The 15044-nt window shown below is 34.0% G+C and overlaps 1 protein-coding gene and 1 non-coding gene across 2 annotated transcripts in view; both read right to left on the bottom strand.

Moving 5' to 3' along the window:
* Nucleotides 1-678: 678 nt before the first annotated feature.
* The window catches only part of PRKCA (protein kinase C alpha), a 488760-nt gene continuing 474394 nt past the window's right edge, over nt 679-15044 (bottom strand). The window contains exons 15-17 of the mRNA XM_074260570.1: nt 13937-14044; nt 12337-12477; nt 679-1111 (exon numbers count right to left, since the gene is read on the bottom strand). Coding sequence (XP_074116671.1) covers nt 947-1111; nt 12337-12477; nt 13937-14044 — 414 coding nt within the window. The 3' untranslated portion in view covers nt 679-946. The remainder of the gene's footprint in view (nt 1112-12336; nt 12478-13936; nt 14045-15044) is intronic.
* Nucleotides 4537-4640, bottom strand: LOC141541991 (U6 spliceosomal RNA). The gene has a single exon (XR_012482000.1). It is a non-coding gene; the product is annotated as a U6 spliceosomal RNA (small nuclear RNA).

The following is a 15044-nucleotide window of genomic DNA, read 5'->3' on the forward strand; positions in this document are numbered from 1 at the left end:
GTTACAGCTCAGTTTCTTACTAAGTTAATAAAGTCAGTAGCAAAATATTGTGTTTTATGAGATTGGCTAACAATGCTCTTGAATAGTGGCATAATTAACAATGGCACCCTGGATCTCAGAATAATCTCTCAGAGATTAATATGAACACAAATATGGAATTGTTACTTTTGATTTGAAATGATTTTATATGCTACCTTAGCATTGTTCTTAAAATATTTGGCCTCTTAATAGAAATGCAATTTAAAACTAGTTATCAAACCAGCCAGACATGATATGATGGATTCATGACATATTTGTCTGATTTTTCTTTTCTTTCTTTTTGGTCTTTTAAAAACTGAGAACTGATAGGCTGTGATTAAGTTATGAACAGCCTATGTTTGGGAATGTTTAGCTTGTAACTGTGTCATCATCTGCATGCTCCAGTTCTTCCTGGGTCTTTTCTAGCAATTTAAAAAAACTAACTAGTAAAGACCATGGTAATATCTGGTTCACTGAGATACCCCCTTCCCTAACACAGTGCTTACTTTAGGTGCTTTCCATGCTTCCATTCCAAAGACTGTTCAATTCCTCAGCCTATCAGATAATGAGAGGATTCTAACCTGAACTCTATAATGAGGAATTCTACTGATGAAAATTGACAGGTGAAAGTTAAAGAAAATATATCAAACCGTACCAAAATGGGTTAAGAATTTGTTTTCTTTGTAAGAGTGACAGACAACCAGCTCCTAAAAGGCTAAACTCAGTATTATATCAACTTTCACTAAAACAATGTTTCTTGGTTGAAAGTGAGATCCTGAATGGTTGATCACATTTAGACTTCTAACCCTACAATTTTCAGGTCTCCAACTGGAATAAGCAACAAGACTGAGACCTTAAAATGTTAGGAATTAAGGAACACTGTGGGTGGGACCAGGGAATTGGGTTTTTTTGTTCCTGTTGGTCAGTTTCATACCGCACTCTGCAAGATGGGGTGCACAAACTGTGGGTTGACATAAGAGAACCCTTCAAAATCGGCTTGGTCTATGTTAGCAATGACCAGTTGATCAGGTGGTGTTAACACTGGCTGTCCTCGGGTAAAGAATTTGTCAAAGTTTTCTGCTCCTTTGCCACACTGTGAAAAAAGAGAAAAAGAGAGAGGTCAGTGGAGTATATAAACATAAGAAATCTCTTTGAGAGAGAGCATTTGAAAATGGCCTTTGAAAACCAGGACTGACTAAATAGGAAGGATTTGGGAGGAAAAGCAGGATTGCTGGTGTTTAAAGTCCTACACACTCATAAGGAAATAAAACACACACACACAAACACACAAACACACACACACACACACACACATTCACTTTTTTTACATAAAATATTTTATCTTTAGAAGCTTCCAAGGGCAACATAATAGAAGCATCAAGGAGAGATGCCCTATGGGAGATAAGCAAAAATAATAAAGTAACCCTTTTAGATTTTACCAGTGCCTCACACTGTCTCTAATACACTACCTCCAAGGGTAGTGAGGATTAGTTATTGCTTCCTTGAGAGTTTTGTAGTAGGTTGGAAGAGAAAACAAATGTGCTATGTTGAGATGAGCTGCTCTTAAATCCTATTAATTGAGTATCTGTCTTACTTTGTGCAGACTATTCTACATTTTTAGTAACAATATGCTAATACAGTGAATTATCAGATACTTGGTCAACTGGTTGATTTTTAAGAATTTGTATCTGGCTTAGGTGAAACTTTTACTTTAATAATTAACCAGAAACATTGACACGATTGTTCAAGATTTATTTACTGTTCTTACTGAATTTTGTTTAGTTTTGTTTAAAAAATAGATGTGCTTCACTGATTTGTTTAAATCACTATCCTTTCTATCACTGGCACATTTATTTTGCTGTTTGGGCTAAAGATCACCTAGATGTGATATGAATTAAAGTAGTTTTGATGAATTAGGAAAACTTATTCTATTAATCAGGAATAGGTAATCTAACCACATATACGTAATATCTGTTCTGTCTTCAATTTTTAGGATGATACAGATTTTATTCTAATAGGATGCATTTCTATTGTGATTTTCCTCTAAAAAATTCAACAGACTTCAAAGCAAAGATCAAACATAACTGGTTTCTGAAATTCACATTTCCCTCCATGAGTAAGCCACCTCAAATATATATAGTTCTTTGGGAAATGAAGAGACCTCCAATTCAGACTCAAAGTCAACAAAACCAAATGAATACTGTGGTGGGGAGCAGCTGCATCCCCCTGGAGGATATTTTGGGAAAGTATTTTTCAATGCTTGTTCCTAAAGAGAAGGAAGTTCTATCCCAATTGTCTGGAATCACTTCCTACTCTCAGGTTTCTAGATTCTTAGTCCACGACAAAATTTCATAGCATCATATTTTCTTCTTGGATATGGCATTTACAAAACATTTTCTGCTCCCAAGATAGCCATGTTGTAGTTTAACTACCCAAACAAAATTTAAAAAGCAAACACTCTGGAAGGTAAGTCTACAAAAACTGACTTTTGAATAGCCTGGGGTTTAGTTAGAAATATTTAACAACATTGAATCAAAACTTAATTCTGAACGTGGGTGACTTTTAAGGTCATCCCTTACTTATAAAGGCATGTATTATAATAAATAGGGCAGAAAGCCACATTCGAGTTTGTATGCTTCCTTATAAATATTTCCCTTTGTTGTCTTTTATGTATTTAAAAATGTTTCAATGATTTCTCCCACTTTTTTGTCAGTTTAACACATTTATTAACTAACTACTATGTGACCTTGTCAAGGCAAATCCCTCTCCACGCAGAAGTAATCCTAATATTTTTTTTATTGTACTTCGTAAATTTTTTTGGATTTTGTAAAAGACATTTCCTGTGTCTATATAATTATGATTTCTGTTATTTTTATTAATAATATGATCAAATTTCTCTATTTTTCTCCCTCTTTTTTCTATCCTTCTAGTCCAAGTCAGACTGTGACCATCATTTGTAATTTAATTACCCTCCAAAGGACCAATATCGATCTGAACTGAGAGGATATGGAAAGATACAGATATTGAAGAATTATAGATAAAACCATTGTTGACCCTGGTTTTCTTACCTCTATTCCTCAGGATATACACAGAAATCTTATTACAAGAGTTATTTCACGTGCAACCTTATTAGCTGTCCATGGAAGCTAGCTAGCGCAAGCTTCTGAGGCAGCTATGTCAGAGCTCAGGCAGTCCATCAGCACACACATGAAAAGAAACAGCTGGCACTCCTTTAAATCGAGGTAGCAAATGAAAGCCCAAGCAAAGATTTCCTAGATTATATACACATTCTAACTGCCTATACACATCTCCTCATCCACAAATGTGTAAGCACTATTTCTGTTGTCATGCACGATGCAAATGTTGTCTGCCAACTTGCTTTGAACAGAAAAATGGAACAGAGATCTAAAACAAACTGGGCCATAGGGGTAAGTCTACTCTGAGTTAAGCAAAGCCATCTTGACATTCTATAATTTATTTTATCGTATTTTTTGTTTACTTTTCACCAAGTATCTCTCTGTAGCCAAGGGATGGGTGTCAGTGAGTCACAATGTTGCTCCCTGTGTGAATGAAATATTTGTCTTGTGAATGGAATATTTTCTGATGTTTACATTTTCTGATGTTTCTGATGTTGGCCTTATATATGGATTGATGCGAGTTGGAACTCTTTCCTTTGACATATGCTTCCTATTGACCCAAAGGCAAGTCACATAGCCTCTTGATACCCCAACCAACAATTCTAAAATTCTAAGTTACAGAGGAATTGCCAATCTGTATAACAGAGGGAGATTCTACACTGGGAATCTTCTTAGAAGATGAGATCTAAGGCCTAGACCAATAATAATAACAATAATGATGATAATAATAATGATAATAAAAGACTATAATTCCCTTGTGTTAGCAATTCCTTAGTCTGGGAATGATTCTGTGAAGGTTCCAGTCTGTTTGATAAAACTGTTAATGAAACAGACCAAACAAGAATTAGTAATGTCTACTCTAACAAACCAAAACAGGGTCATTGATATGACATAAACTGGATAACAAACTGAATAAATTTTTTTGAATTAAATTGAACTAAATTCAGGGCATTTCAGCAGGATTTCCCTCTATTTAATTAGACACAAAGTCTTGTCGGGGAGATTGGTTGATAGTGTCTGTGGCCTGCAGACACTAGCTTTCCTTTCATTCTGGGGGATGGACCTGATATATTCTATATTTCACAAGTCACAGAAAGAGGCAATACATGTTTCCATCTCTATTTGGGTGTTTACTATTAAATTATACTAAATTACAACCAACATTTCATATTTGGAGACATATCTTCCCTGTCAATTGAAGGGGAATACAGGATGAATAAGAGCAGTTTGAAATAAAGAAAAATAATCATAGGAGGGAAAAAAAAAAACAGGAAAAGCATTGAGAAAATAAAGAGGAAAAATTTATTTCAAATTGACTATAAACAGAAACTATAAAAGGCAGAGAACATTCTTATTTGACATAGCTTGATATATTTGTCTGTGGCAGTATTTACGCTTCAAGAATTTGTGTGTCACCCTTGTGCAGGGCACATGCTAATCTCTGTATCATTCCAATTTTAGTAGCTGTGTTGTCCAAGCAAGCACTCTGGCAGTATTTATAAAAGGATGATATACTTTTAAGTGCACATTTTCATTTATTCACATATTAGGAACTTGCTTTGGCTTGCTTGTCTGTTTTCTGGCCAACTAGCATTTGAAGTATTACACTAGATGAATGCATTGATATTTGCATTATTGATGCTAGTTCTGTGGAGAGGTCACTATGGAAAGCTCAAGGACACACACAAAGTTACCTTCATTCACTTCAGTTTACCTGACTGGCCCCTAGTTCAAGCTAGCGTACATATGGCTTTGATTTTCTGGGATGGAATATCAACACTTCTGAACTACTAAGCAGAACCTTTGGGGCACTGAATGATAGTTCTGTTCTCCTTTAACTCCCATCTCAGAAGATCAGCATTCTCAGGGAAGATTGTGTCAACAGCACTCTGTTGTTTCATTACCAACACAAGCAGAAACACAAAACAAATGTTAAAAAAGGAGAAGTTAGTTTGCTGATTTGTTCATCCATGGTTCTGAAAATGTGCTCACCGAAGACTTTGAAGCCCAATGAAGCCAGTGCATTTTGGTACAGAATTTCTGGGGAACAAGAATGGACACAGTAGAATATTTGGAGAAGGGTTATCTATCAACTGTAGAGATTAAGAACTGAATTGGACTGGCATAATCACCACTTACAAAAATCTCCCCTGGATACTATAATGGATTTTAAGTCAAGAAGTGCTGGGTCCTAGTTCAGCTTGGACATTTACTAACCGTGAGACTATGGTCAATGCCTTATAACTCCATTTCCTCATCTATAAAACTGGAGTAATAATACTTATAATGCCTAATAGGGTTGTTAAGTGGCTCAAGTGGAACAATGTGTATAAACTGCTCCACAAACTTAAAAAACACTAAATGAAAGTCATCCGTTATTAAAAATTCTGCCTATGGGACACATACTTGGAAATAGAAATGTCGTTAAAATAAGGGCAACAACAATAACATCATAACAGTTTTCTTCCATTGCTTTGCCTACATGAAACATTGATGAACTATTCCAGTAAATGAAAATTCTCTATTTTGCAGAAAAGTTTATTCATAAGCTTTCCTGTGAATATAGAGCTTACGGCTAATCTTTTGAAAGCTCAATTTATATAGGTCTGAAAGCCACATATACATTTAGGAGCAAAGAATTAGACTTCTCACGTAGTATAAAAGAGTGTGAACCTCTTAAGAGTATGGGGATGGCTTTTATCTTTGTTTTTTCAGTGGTTGGCATAGTACTCAGCATACAGTAGAAGCTTAATAAATGCTTACGGATTAGTTAAACCTGGTAATGTGAAATGAAAGCATAGGTTCTTTCTTTACACTTTAAACTTCTTACTTCTTTGTACTTCAGCAGGTTTGGGGAATAGTAGGCTCCTTTGCCTAGAGGGACTTGTGTAGTAGCCATCATGAGAAAGAGTCTTGCAATGAATTGGACTTGGCAATTCATAGGCATTTATATGACTGTCAATACTTGGGAATTCTGGTATAGCAAAAATAGGATTAGAAACTGAAGCTCTGATTTTACTAACATAGGGAACTTGTGGGTAAGGACAGTCTCTATATTAGTGTAGATTGGTACTTGACAGCTTGTAGTGTGAAGGAGCTACCTAGATAAGTAAGTTGCTCAGTTGTCATATAATCAGTATATATCAGAGGTAGAATTTGAACCCAGGTCTTCCTGGACAGCTTTCTACTGCAACATAAATGCTACATCGTTATATTGATTATTTTAAAAATCATTTCCCCAATATTGTAGACAAATATAAAAATTTGTAAGGAATGGCTTCAGTAGATTAGAAAACTACTTGAATGTGATAATGTACAATGGTATACATCAGGATTAGCTCCAATAGTGACAAAGTATGAGACTGTGGACAAATTGCTTAATCTCTTTAAGCCTAAATTTCCTCACCTGTAAAAACTGGGGTTGGAATACTTGTAGTAATTATTTCACAATGTCATTGAAAAGAAAATACTTTTTAAAATGCTCTATATAAATGAGCTATCATTACTATTTTCTGAAAATGGAGATTATAATACTTGTACTAGATGCCTCAGTGTTATTAAGAAAAGTGCTTTGTGAATTGCAAAATTGTGAATAAATACAAATTTTTATTATTATCATTGTTATACAAGCATAGATGACCTCTAAATTGAATCCAGGCTCAATTTGACATATTAGATTTTCAGGACATCCAGTCAGTGTTGTCTGTATAAATCCTTTCCAATCTTCAGAATTTATACCGCTATTACCACTACCACCACCACTATCATCATCACAAACACCATCATTATCATCACTAGAATTTATATAATGCTTTAAGACTTGCGAAATGCTTTACAAATATTTCATTTTATTTTCACAACAATCCTAGGAAGCAGGTGCTTTCCATTTTTCAGATGAGAAAACTGAGGTAAATAGAAATTAATTGGTTTGTCCAGGATGACATATCTAGGGTCGGAATTTAAAGTCAGGTCTAGGGACTCCACCTTAACTACTGAATCACCAATATCATTTATAACAAAAGAACAAAAGAACTTCTAGACTTCTCTCTTTCCTTCCTTCGTTCCTTCGTTCCTTCGTTCCTTCCTTCCTTCCTTCCTTCCTTCCTTCCTTCCTTCCTTCCTTCCTTCCTTCCTTCCTTCCTTCCTTCCTTCCTTCCTTCCTTCCCTCCTTCCTTCCTTCCTTCCTTCCCTCCTTCCTTCCTTCCTTCCTTCCCTCCTTCCTTCCCTCCCTCCTTCCTTCCCTCCTTCCTTCCTTCCTTCAAAATTAGTTACTTCCCAACTATATGTCTAAATGGCATAAGAACCAAAATTGTTTTTTTTTAATGTGTTCTTTATGATTCCACCTGAAAAATAACTTTTGTTTGCAAGAAAAGTTGTTCAAAGAAGCAAATTGGCTTGTAGCGACTTAGAAGTCTCTCAATTACAGGATATTTTTTGGAGTAATTTTTTTTGTATTAACTTAAAAATACTTCTGAATGCTTCTAGGAGGCCCTTTCACTACTATAAGTAGTAAACATGAATAGTAATCATAAATAATTTTTATTTAAAATTTTATTGGCTTCATATACTCATGAACAATAAATATAACTTCAGATATTTAGATCTAGCTTTATTTGTATAAAAAGGTTTTATGGTCATATTTATATTGTTCCTGTATCTGTTTGGCAAATGTGTTCTCAGGTATCTTATATTATCTAGTTATTTTAAATGGTCTAAAACAATATTAAATACTATACCGGACATACAGTGTAGTTTCCCCATTTTTCTCTATTGATTAAATCTGTTGTAGCTTTAACTTTGTCTGAAATCACTATTACTATCCCTGATTTTTATACAATAAATTCTATTTCTGACCTCTATTCTTGTATCACTCTTTTTCTAGCATTTTCTGAAAACAACATACTGTTGAATTCAAATTTTTAATCTGCTACCTGTTTCCATTTTATGGACAAATTCATCATATTCACATTTTAAGCTATTTATTTATTTATTATATAATGTTGTAGATTTTCTTCTTTCCTAGTTTTCCTCACTATCTTTTTTATCCTATTGCTATCCCTTCTTACTCTTCTGCCTTATTTCTACCCACTATCTTATCCTCCTATTTCTTACTATACTCACCTCTCTAACAATCCTTCTTTTATCCTCTTCCCTCTAATCCATCTGATTTATTTCTGAATTTAGAAGACTTTTATACATATATATGTTTATATATATATAATATACATCTATATGTATGCAATGTATGTGTGTATATATATATATATATACATAATTTATATCTATATGAATGTATGTATATATGTACATATGTTGTTCTCTCTCTAAACCATTCCTGATGAGAATAAGGTTTCAGTACTACCTACCCTCCCTCTATCAACTTCTTTCATACTAATTTTTCATTTTTTCCTCATTTATATGAGATAATTGCTCCTTTTTATCTCTCCCTTTACAGATTTTTTAAGAATCACCCCATCATACTCAGTTCAACCTAATCCTTTATTTCAAAATACCCAAATAAAAATGACAGCCTTAAAATAAGAAATAATAACTGATCACCATCATAAAAAATAAAATTTTTTCATATATAAAAAGCAAACAATTTGACTTTATTTGGTCCTTAATGTTTAAATTTCCCTTGGATGGCATACATTAGGATCATTGCCTTCCTTTTGTCTAATTCTAGTTTTCAAGGAATTATTTTCTTCTTTAAGTTTTTGGTTCTTTATTTCAAATTGGTTGACTTTCTTTTCATAATTTTCTTGATTGTTCTTTTTTTTAAAATAATTTTTCCTTGATCTCCCTTTTTTGATTATTAAAATTCTTTTTTAAAAGTTCTCCTAATAAATGTTTTCATGCTTGAGATTATTTGACGTTTCTCACTGACAAAGGAATGGCTTTTTAAGCTTCATTATCTTCATCTGAATATGAACCTAGGTCTTTAATCCCATAGTAGCTATCTATGATTGGGTTCTTTTTCCTTTGCTTGCTCATTTTTATTTATGTTTATGTTTTATTTATTTTTTTTAGCACTAATGTGATCAAGTTCTAGTCCCATTAATCCCCATTTAGGGGATAAATGTTTCGAACTTCAGGTTTTTCTTAACTGTTATTTTCTGAGGCTGTCCTGTCCCATTCCTGATCACACTGTCCTGAAAATGTTTTTCATTCCTGCAATCCTTCCAGTGGTTGGAAACTACATCTGTCCTATCTTCCCTGGAAATGAAACTAGGGACTCTGCTCGCCTGCAAGTGCCCACATCAGCAGGGTCCCTGCCTCTTTGCTATCACACTTCACTAGATTTAGTAGCTCCTTCTCCCTGGCAGTGGCAGCCCAGTCTGGGACATCTCTGGTCAGCCCATTTGTACTTGCATGCCTTGGTCATGGAAGGTCCTTCAATCTTCTCTTTATCACACTCCATTTTTTTCTTTGTGACTCAAATGAAAGGATAAATATCCCTCTCAGATTATAGTCTATTTTAAAAATAGTTTTAATTAGCTTACTATAATAATAACCTGACATAAGAATTTAAATGACAAAAAGTCTGAAATGAATTCTATTTCCAAGATAATATTTATTAGAATGCCATTTCACAAAAGAATAAATGAATGCTTATATCTCCAATTTGTGAAAATGAAGAGTCTATTAATAATTAAAAAAAAAACAAACAAACAATCTAGCCAAGGACTGCTAAGTGGCACAGTAGATAGAGAAGAAGCACTGAAGTCAAGAGGACCTGAGTTCAAATCTGACCTCAGACACTTCACACTTCCTAGCTGGGTGATCCTGGGCAAGTCACTTTACCCCAATTGCCTCAGCAAAAAAACAAACAAACAAAAAATCTAGCCACAGAGAAAAAAGCATATTTGCAGTAAGGAAAAATTTGACTCCTGGAATAATCTTTATTTGTACTTTTCAGGGTCTAGGGTCTAGGAATTTTGGAATTTTTTCAATGAATTTTAGATACTGATATTATTTGTTAAATTTTGAGTATTGATGCATTTCAGTTGATATATTTACTCAAATTAGATTCTAATTCATTGGAATCTACTGGTAGAATTAGGGATGATAAGAAGAATTCTGTCACTGAATTAGTCATTTCTACTCTTTGGATTTCAAATTCAGCATCTGTAAAATGAAACCTTTAAAATAGTTTCTAGTCTACATTTTTAAAAGTGGCTTTATTTTAAAAGGTGTTTAAGCATGTAACTTCAATATTCTCTCCTTTAGAAAACATAACTATGGTTAATGTGTCTTTAAAAGGCAATAGATTCTTGGATTATGAATCTCCAAGAATGAGGCAGCTTGGTGGTCCTTTCTAGAGATGGCAAGGTGGCAAGGTCAGTAGAGAAATGGGCCTGAAATCAGGAAGGCCTGACTTCAAATCCTGTCTTAAACATTTGCTGTATAATCTGGTCAAGTCACTTAACCTCTGCTTATTTCTAATTTCCTACCTGTTAAGATGCAGATAATAGCAACTTCCTAGCAGGGTTGTTGTGAAAATCATATAAGATATTTGTGAAGTGTTTAGCACAGTATCTGGCACATGGTAGACACTTAACAAATGTTTATTCACTTCAATCCCACTTGTTTCCCATCAGAAGTTACCTGAGTTTGTCATTCTGTAGAGATTTAACTATGGTGACTGAAAAAAAAGGATTTAAAGAACTAACCCTCATTCTTATCTTGTGAAGAAACATGAATTTTTGAGAAAAGTTTAATTGGTATCTTGAGAGATGTGAGTAGTGGGACTATATTTCCAGAATTGAGAAATCAGCAGTTAAAGTGCTTTAACTTTGAACTTTCTCAAAGGTGATGTAGTATAAATTATTATGTCTTTGCTTTATTATTTTTTATGCTGTTAATAAATAATAAAATTAGTAATCTTGATATTTTTACTTAAGGCTAAGAAATATTGGGTTTGAAAAGATGAGAAAATGTTTATGAAGGAAAAAGTATAGCTAACAAAATAAATATTTAATAATTTGTGTCGGGGATTCAGAACAAATTGTTTCAATAATGAGAAACATGTTGTAGTCTTGGTAATAAATGTAGAAATCTCAGAACATATCTCTGTTTATGAGCTCAGAATGAAAATTAAATAAGGAAAATGAGCTGATAGAGAGGTAATCATTCTTTGTTTGTCTTTCTTTCTCTAAGAGGACCATGACATCATGGAAATGATGTCATGACATGCAGGTAAATTGGATTTAAATGAGGGCTATGGAGGGTCACCTGCCTCATTTTCTCCTCCAGAAACATCTAGGTCCAGTGGTCAGATATAAATCAGTATGATCAGAGATCACCCTTGGCCTTTTTAAGTGAAGGTCTTTAACAGTCCGCAGTTTGACTGAGACAATGCTCAATTAGTGATTACCACACAAAGCAACCAAATTCTCCATTTTGAGAGAAAATCTTTTGGCTATGAGCCTTCAGAGACAATACAAATAATAGATGCTTTACTAGAGATATTGATGGAGAAATGATCCAGATGTTTTCAAATTATTTGGAAAGAGTTATTTGGTGAAAATAAAAAAGTGTGTTAAATAAAAGAAACTCAAAATCAAATATAATTTGAAGCCAGTAGTCAGGAAACTAGTTAATGGAATAACTAGCACACACAAAACTAATTAAGATGTTAAGTCTGGAAATAACAGCTGAAGTAAGTATGTTCAGGAATGAATGAGAAAGTAAAATATGAGGACATATGATATAATTATGGTAAATTTGGGGATTTATTAGATGGGAACCAAAGAAAACATTACTAGTCAGGACTTGTTTTTCTGATCATACTGAACACTTTAAAAATGGTCAGAAATATCATTCTTACCTACCAGTAAGCAAGCCATAGTATTAAATCTCATGTTTGATATGAGTTTATGGGAGTTAAATCAATCCTTGCTTGGCTCAAGTCATTTTTCTATATAAGAACAATAGGATCATAAAACAATATTTGGAGCCAGATCAATTTTTCCATCCTAAAGTGAACAACAATTTTGATTACATGAAACCATATAATAAAATTGGGTGAGTCTGCAGAAGGAAATAGGGCAGAAGAAAACATTGGTTATTTTCTTTGTTCTGGGGCTGCTAAATCATCTTTTACTTCTGTCCTGGGAAATGTGACTTCACTCATGCTCCCCCCCCAAAAAAAAAATTAAGCTTTTCTTTTTTTACTTACCACTTTAGGTTTAAATGGTGGTTGGATCTCTCTGTTCTCCAGTTTCTCCCAGTCAATTCTTCTGAAAAATGCATGTTCTCTGATGTCCCTTTCTCCCTCAGACCCACAGCCCAGGCGTTTTGCAGGGTGCTTTGTCATTAGCTAGACAACAAAAAAAGTAAAAGAGAAAAGGGGAACTCTAGTGAATAAACTTTCCTTTTCTTTATCCCATTCTCTCCTCCCAAGTTGAATAAATAATTGAATTTGTACTATAATGTTATTTCCATCATAATTTTCATGATGATAATACAAGTCAAGTGCTGGGAAATGTCATGGAAGGTTTAAATGGTAATCTGCTTCTAGCATCAATTTTATCACATTTCTTTTTATTTTCAACTTTTTCTTTTCATTTTCCTTCCATCTTCTGGCATTCATTGCTCCCTGCCACCATATCTTTGGCCATCATATCTAACACTGGTTGTACCAGAATTAGTTAACTAGAGCTTGTTTTTTCAAAGCACTATGATGCTCTAAGCAATTTGTTTGTAATATCTGTGATGTTGGCATGTGTATGCTTGTTTCTATGTATATATTGTTTATTTTTAAGCTGTACCCAAATCTCCAGAATTGCATGATCATATGTAAAAAAATTGCAGAGACAATTTCTATTAATCTGCCCTACTCTCAAGCTTTGATATAACAATAGTCTTGAAACTTCTTTAGGGCAGAGGTTATTAATAATTCAGTTCAATTTATCATTATTACTAGATAAGGTAAATAATATCCAGTCCTTGCTATCAATAATCTGATAGTTGTTGCATCTTTCTCTCTGTATTGCTTATAGAACCAATCACCTAGAGATACTCTACACATGGTATTGAAAGAATGAATGAATATATCTAGAGGTTTCTCAAAATGTACCTGTTCCACCCCATGGACTGTGATTTGTATTTCTCATTCATCTGTAAACTAGTATGAGGAAATTTATATGAAGAAATATTTCTGAAATCAAACTAATGAACAAAATTAAGCCAAGGAACAATAGAGGGTTGATTTCACAGGATTCTAATCAAGGGTATGCTAGAGTCACCTTTAACAGGTTTGTGAGAATGTCAAGTTTTCATTGTGAGCATTTGCACTTTGGAAAAAGGCAATTACAATAAATCACAACTTCATTTATGCTTTTATTGTCTAGAAAGTGTTAGCATTAAAAATATTACAACATAAAAAAAAGAAAGTGTTAGCATTGCAAATAAAATTTTTTAAAAGTGTGCATTTTTTTCCCTATACAGAGAATCCAGTTATACTGCTATATAAAAACTGTTTGAGTTCAGGAGAATAGAAGAAGCTTCCGGGAATGCAGTCATAAAGAGATTGGTGAGTAGAGGATAATAATAATAATAACTGGTAATTATCCTGCACTTGAAAGATTTACAATAATCACTATTTAACTTGAGTGTCAAACATTCCAGGTTCTAATCCAGAACAGTGGTAGAAGAGGGGTATGGATCCTTCCATTCACAAATGTTGGGTTTGGGTTGAAACAATTCAATTCAGTATAGCTACTTCCTTTAGGTCATGATCATAAGCAGCTTCTGCTAAGTAAATAAGTTCTACTTACTCCTTTGCAGATGGAAACAGCCTCTTTGGACAATGATTTTGGATAGGAAACATTGTGTTCCATTATGGACTGGAAGAGTTCATCCTCATCTTCACCATCAAATGGAGGCTATTCAACAGAAAGTGGCAAAAATGTGAAAGGATTTAGAATAATTAATTCATTAACATTGTCAATAAATGGCTCCTTTAACAGGGAAGAGCTCAGTGTGCTTCTATCACAGGCTTCAAAGTTACCTCTAGTTAGCTTAAGGGTTTATTTGATTATCTTTAATTAGATTAATGGTGTACAGAATTTTTTTCCCCTTTGTCTCTTTAATTATCTTACCCCAGGCAACCAAAAACAATCTGCAGGGAAAACCATTTTTGGTTAATACTTTTTAATGATTTGCAAATAAAATATAATTAATCCATTTATCTTGTAACCACATGTCAAACAAACTAATTATGATAAAATTTAGGTTACAGTAGGGAGGAACCTTCTCTATTCAGCTCAGTAATTCATTTTTAGAACAGGAATACTTTCAATTGAATTAAGAGATACATAAAGACAATTACATGTTCTAATTTAAGGGATGTCTTAAGGAATATCTGGCCACTCAAGGACTCCTACACTGACTTGCCATGATCCCTGCTCTCTTCTACTAACCCTGAATTTTTCATAGTTAAAATTCATTGTTGCTATGATCATCATCATCATCATCATCATCATCATCATCATCATCATCATCATCAATTGCTAATAAAGGTTAAGAAAAAAGTGAGGTGGAGTAAATCAAGGACTGGAATCTAAGTCCAGAAGACCTGGCTTTAAGATGCATTTAATTTTATGCATTTAAAAATATTACTCTGAGAATGGGTCTAGCAGTGGTCCTCAAACTTTTTAAATAGGGGGCCAGTTCACTTCCTCAGACTATTGGAGGGTCGGACTATAGTAAAAACAAAAGCTCACACTCTGTCTCTGCCCCTCAGCCCATTTGCCATAACCAGGCAGGCTGAATAAATGTCTCAGCAGGCCGCATCTGGCCCGAGGGCCATAGTTTGAGAACCTCTGGTAGGTTTCACTGGGTAGCCAAAAATGATCTATGACACAAAAAGGCTAAAAGAACACA

This window comes from Sminthopsis crassicaudata, chromosome 4 (assembly GCF_048593235.1).
Source record: "Sminthopsis crassicaudata isolate SCR6 chromosome 4, ASM4859323v1, whole genome shotgun sequence".
Taxonomy (NCBI): domain Eukaryota; kingdom Metazoa; phylum Chordata; class Mammalia; order Dasyuromorphia; family Dasyuridae; genus Sminthopsis; species Sminthopsis crassicaudata.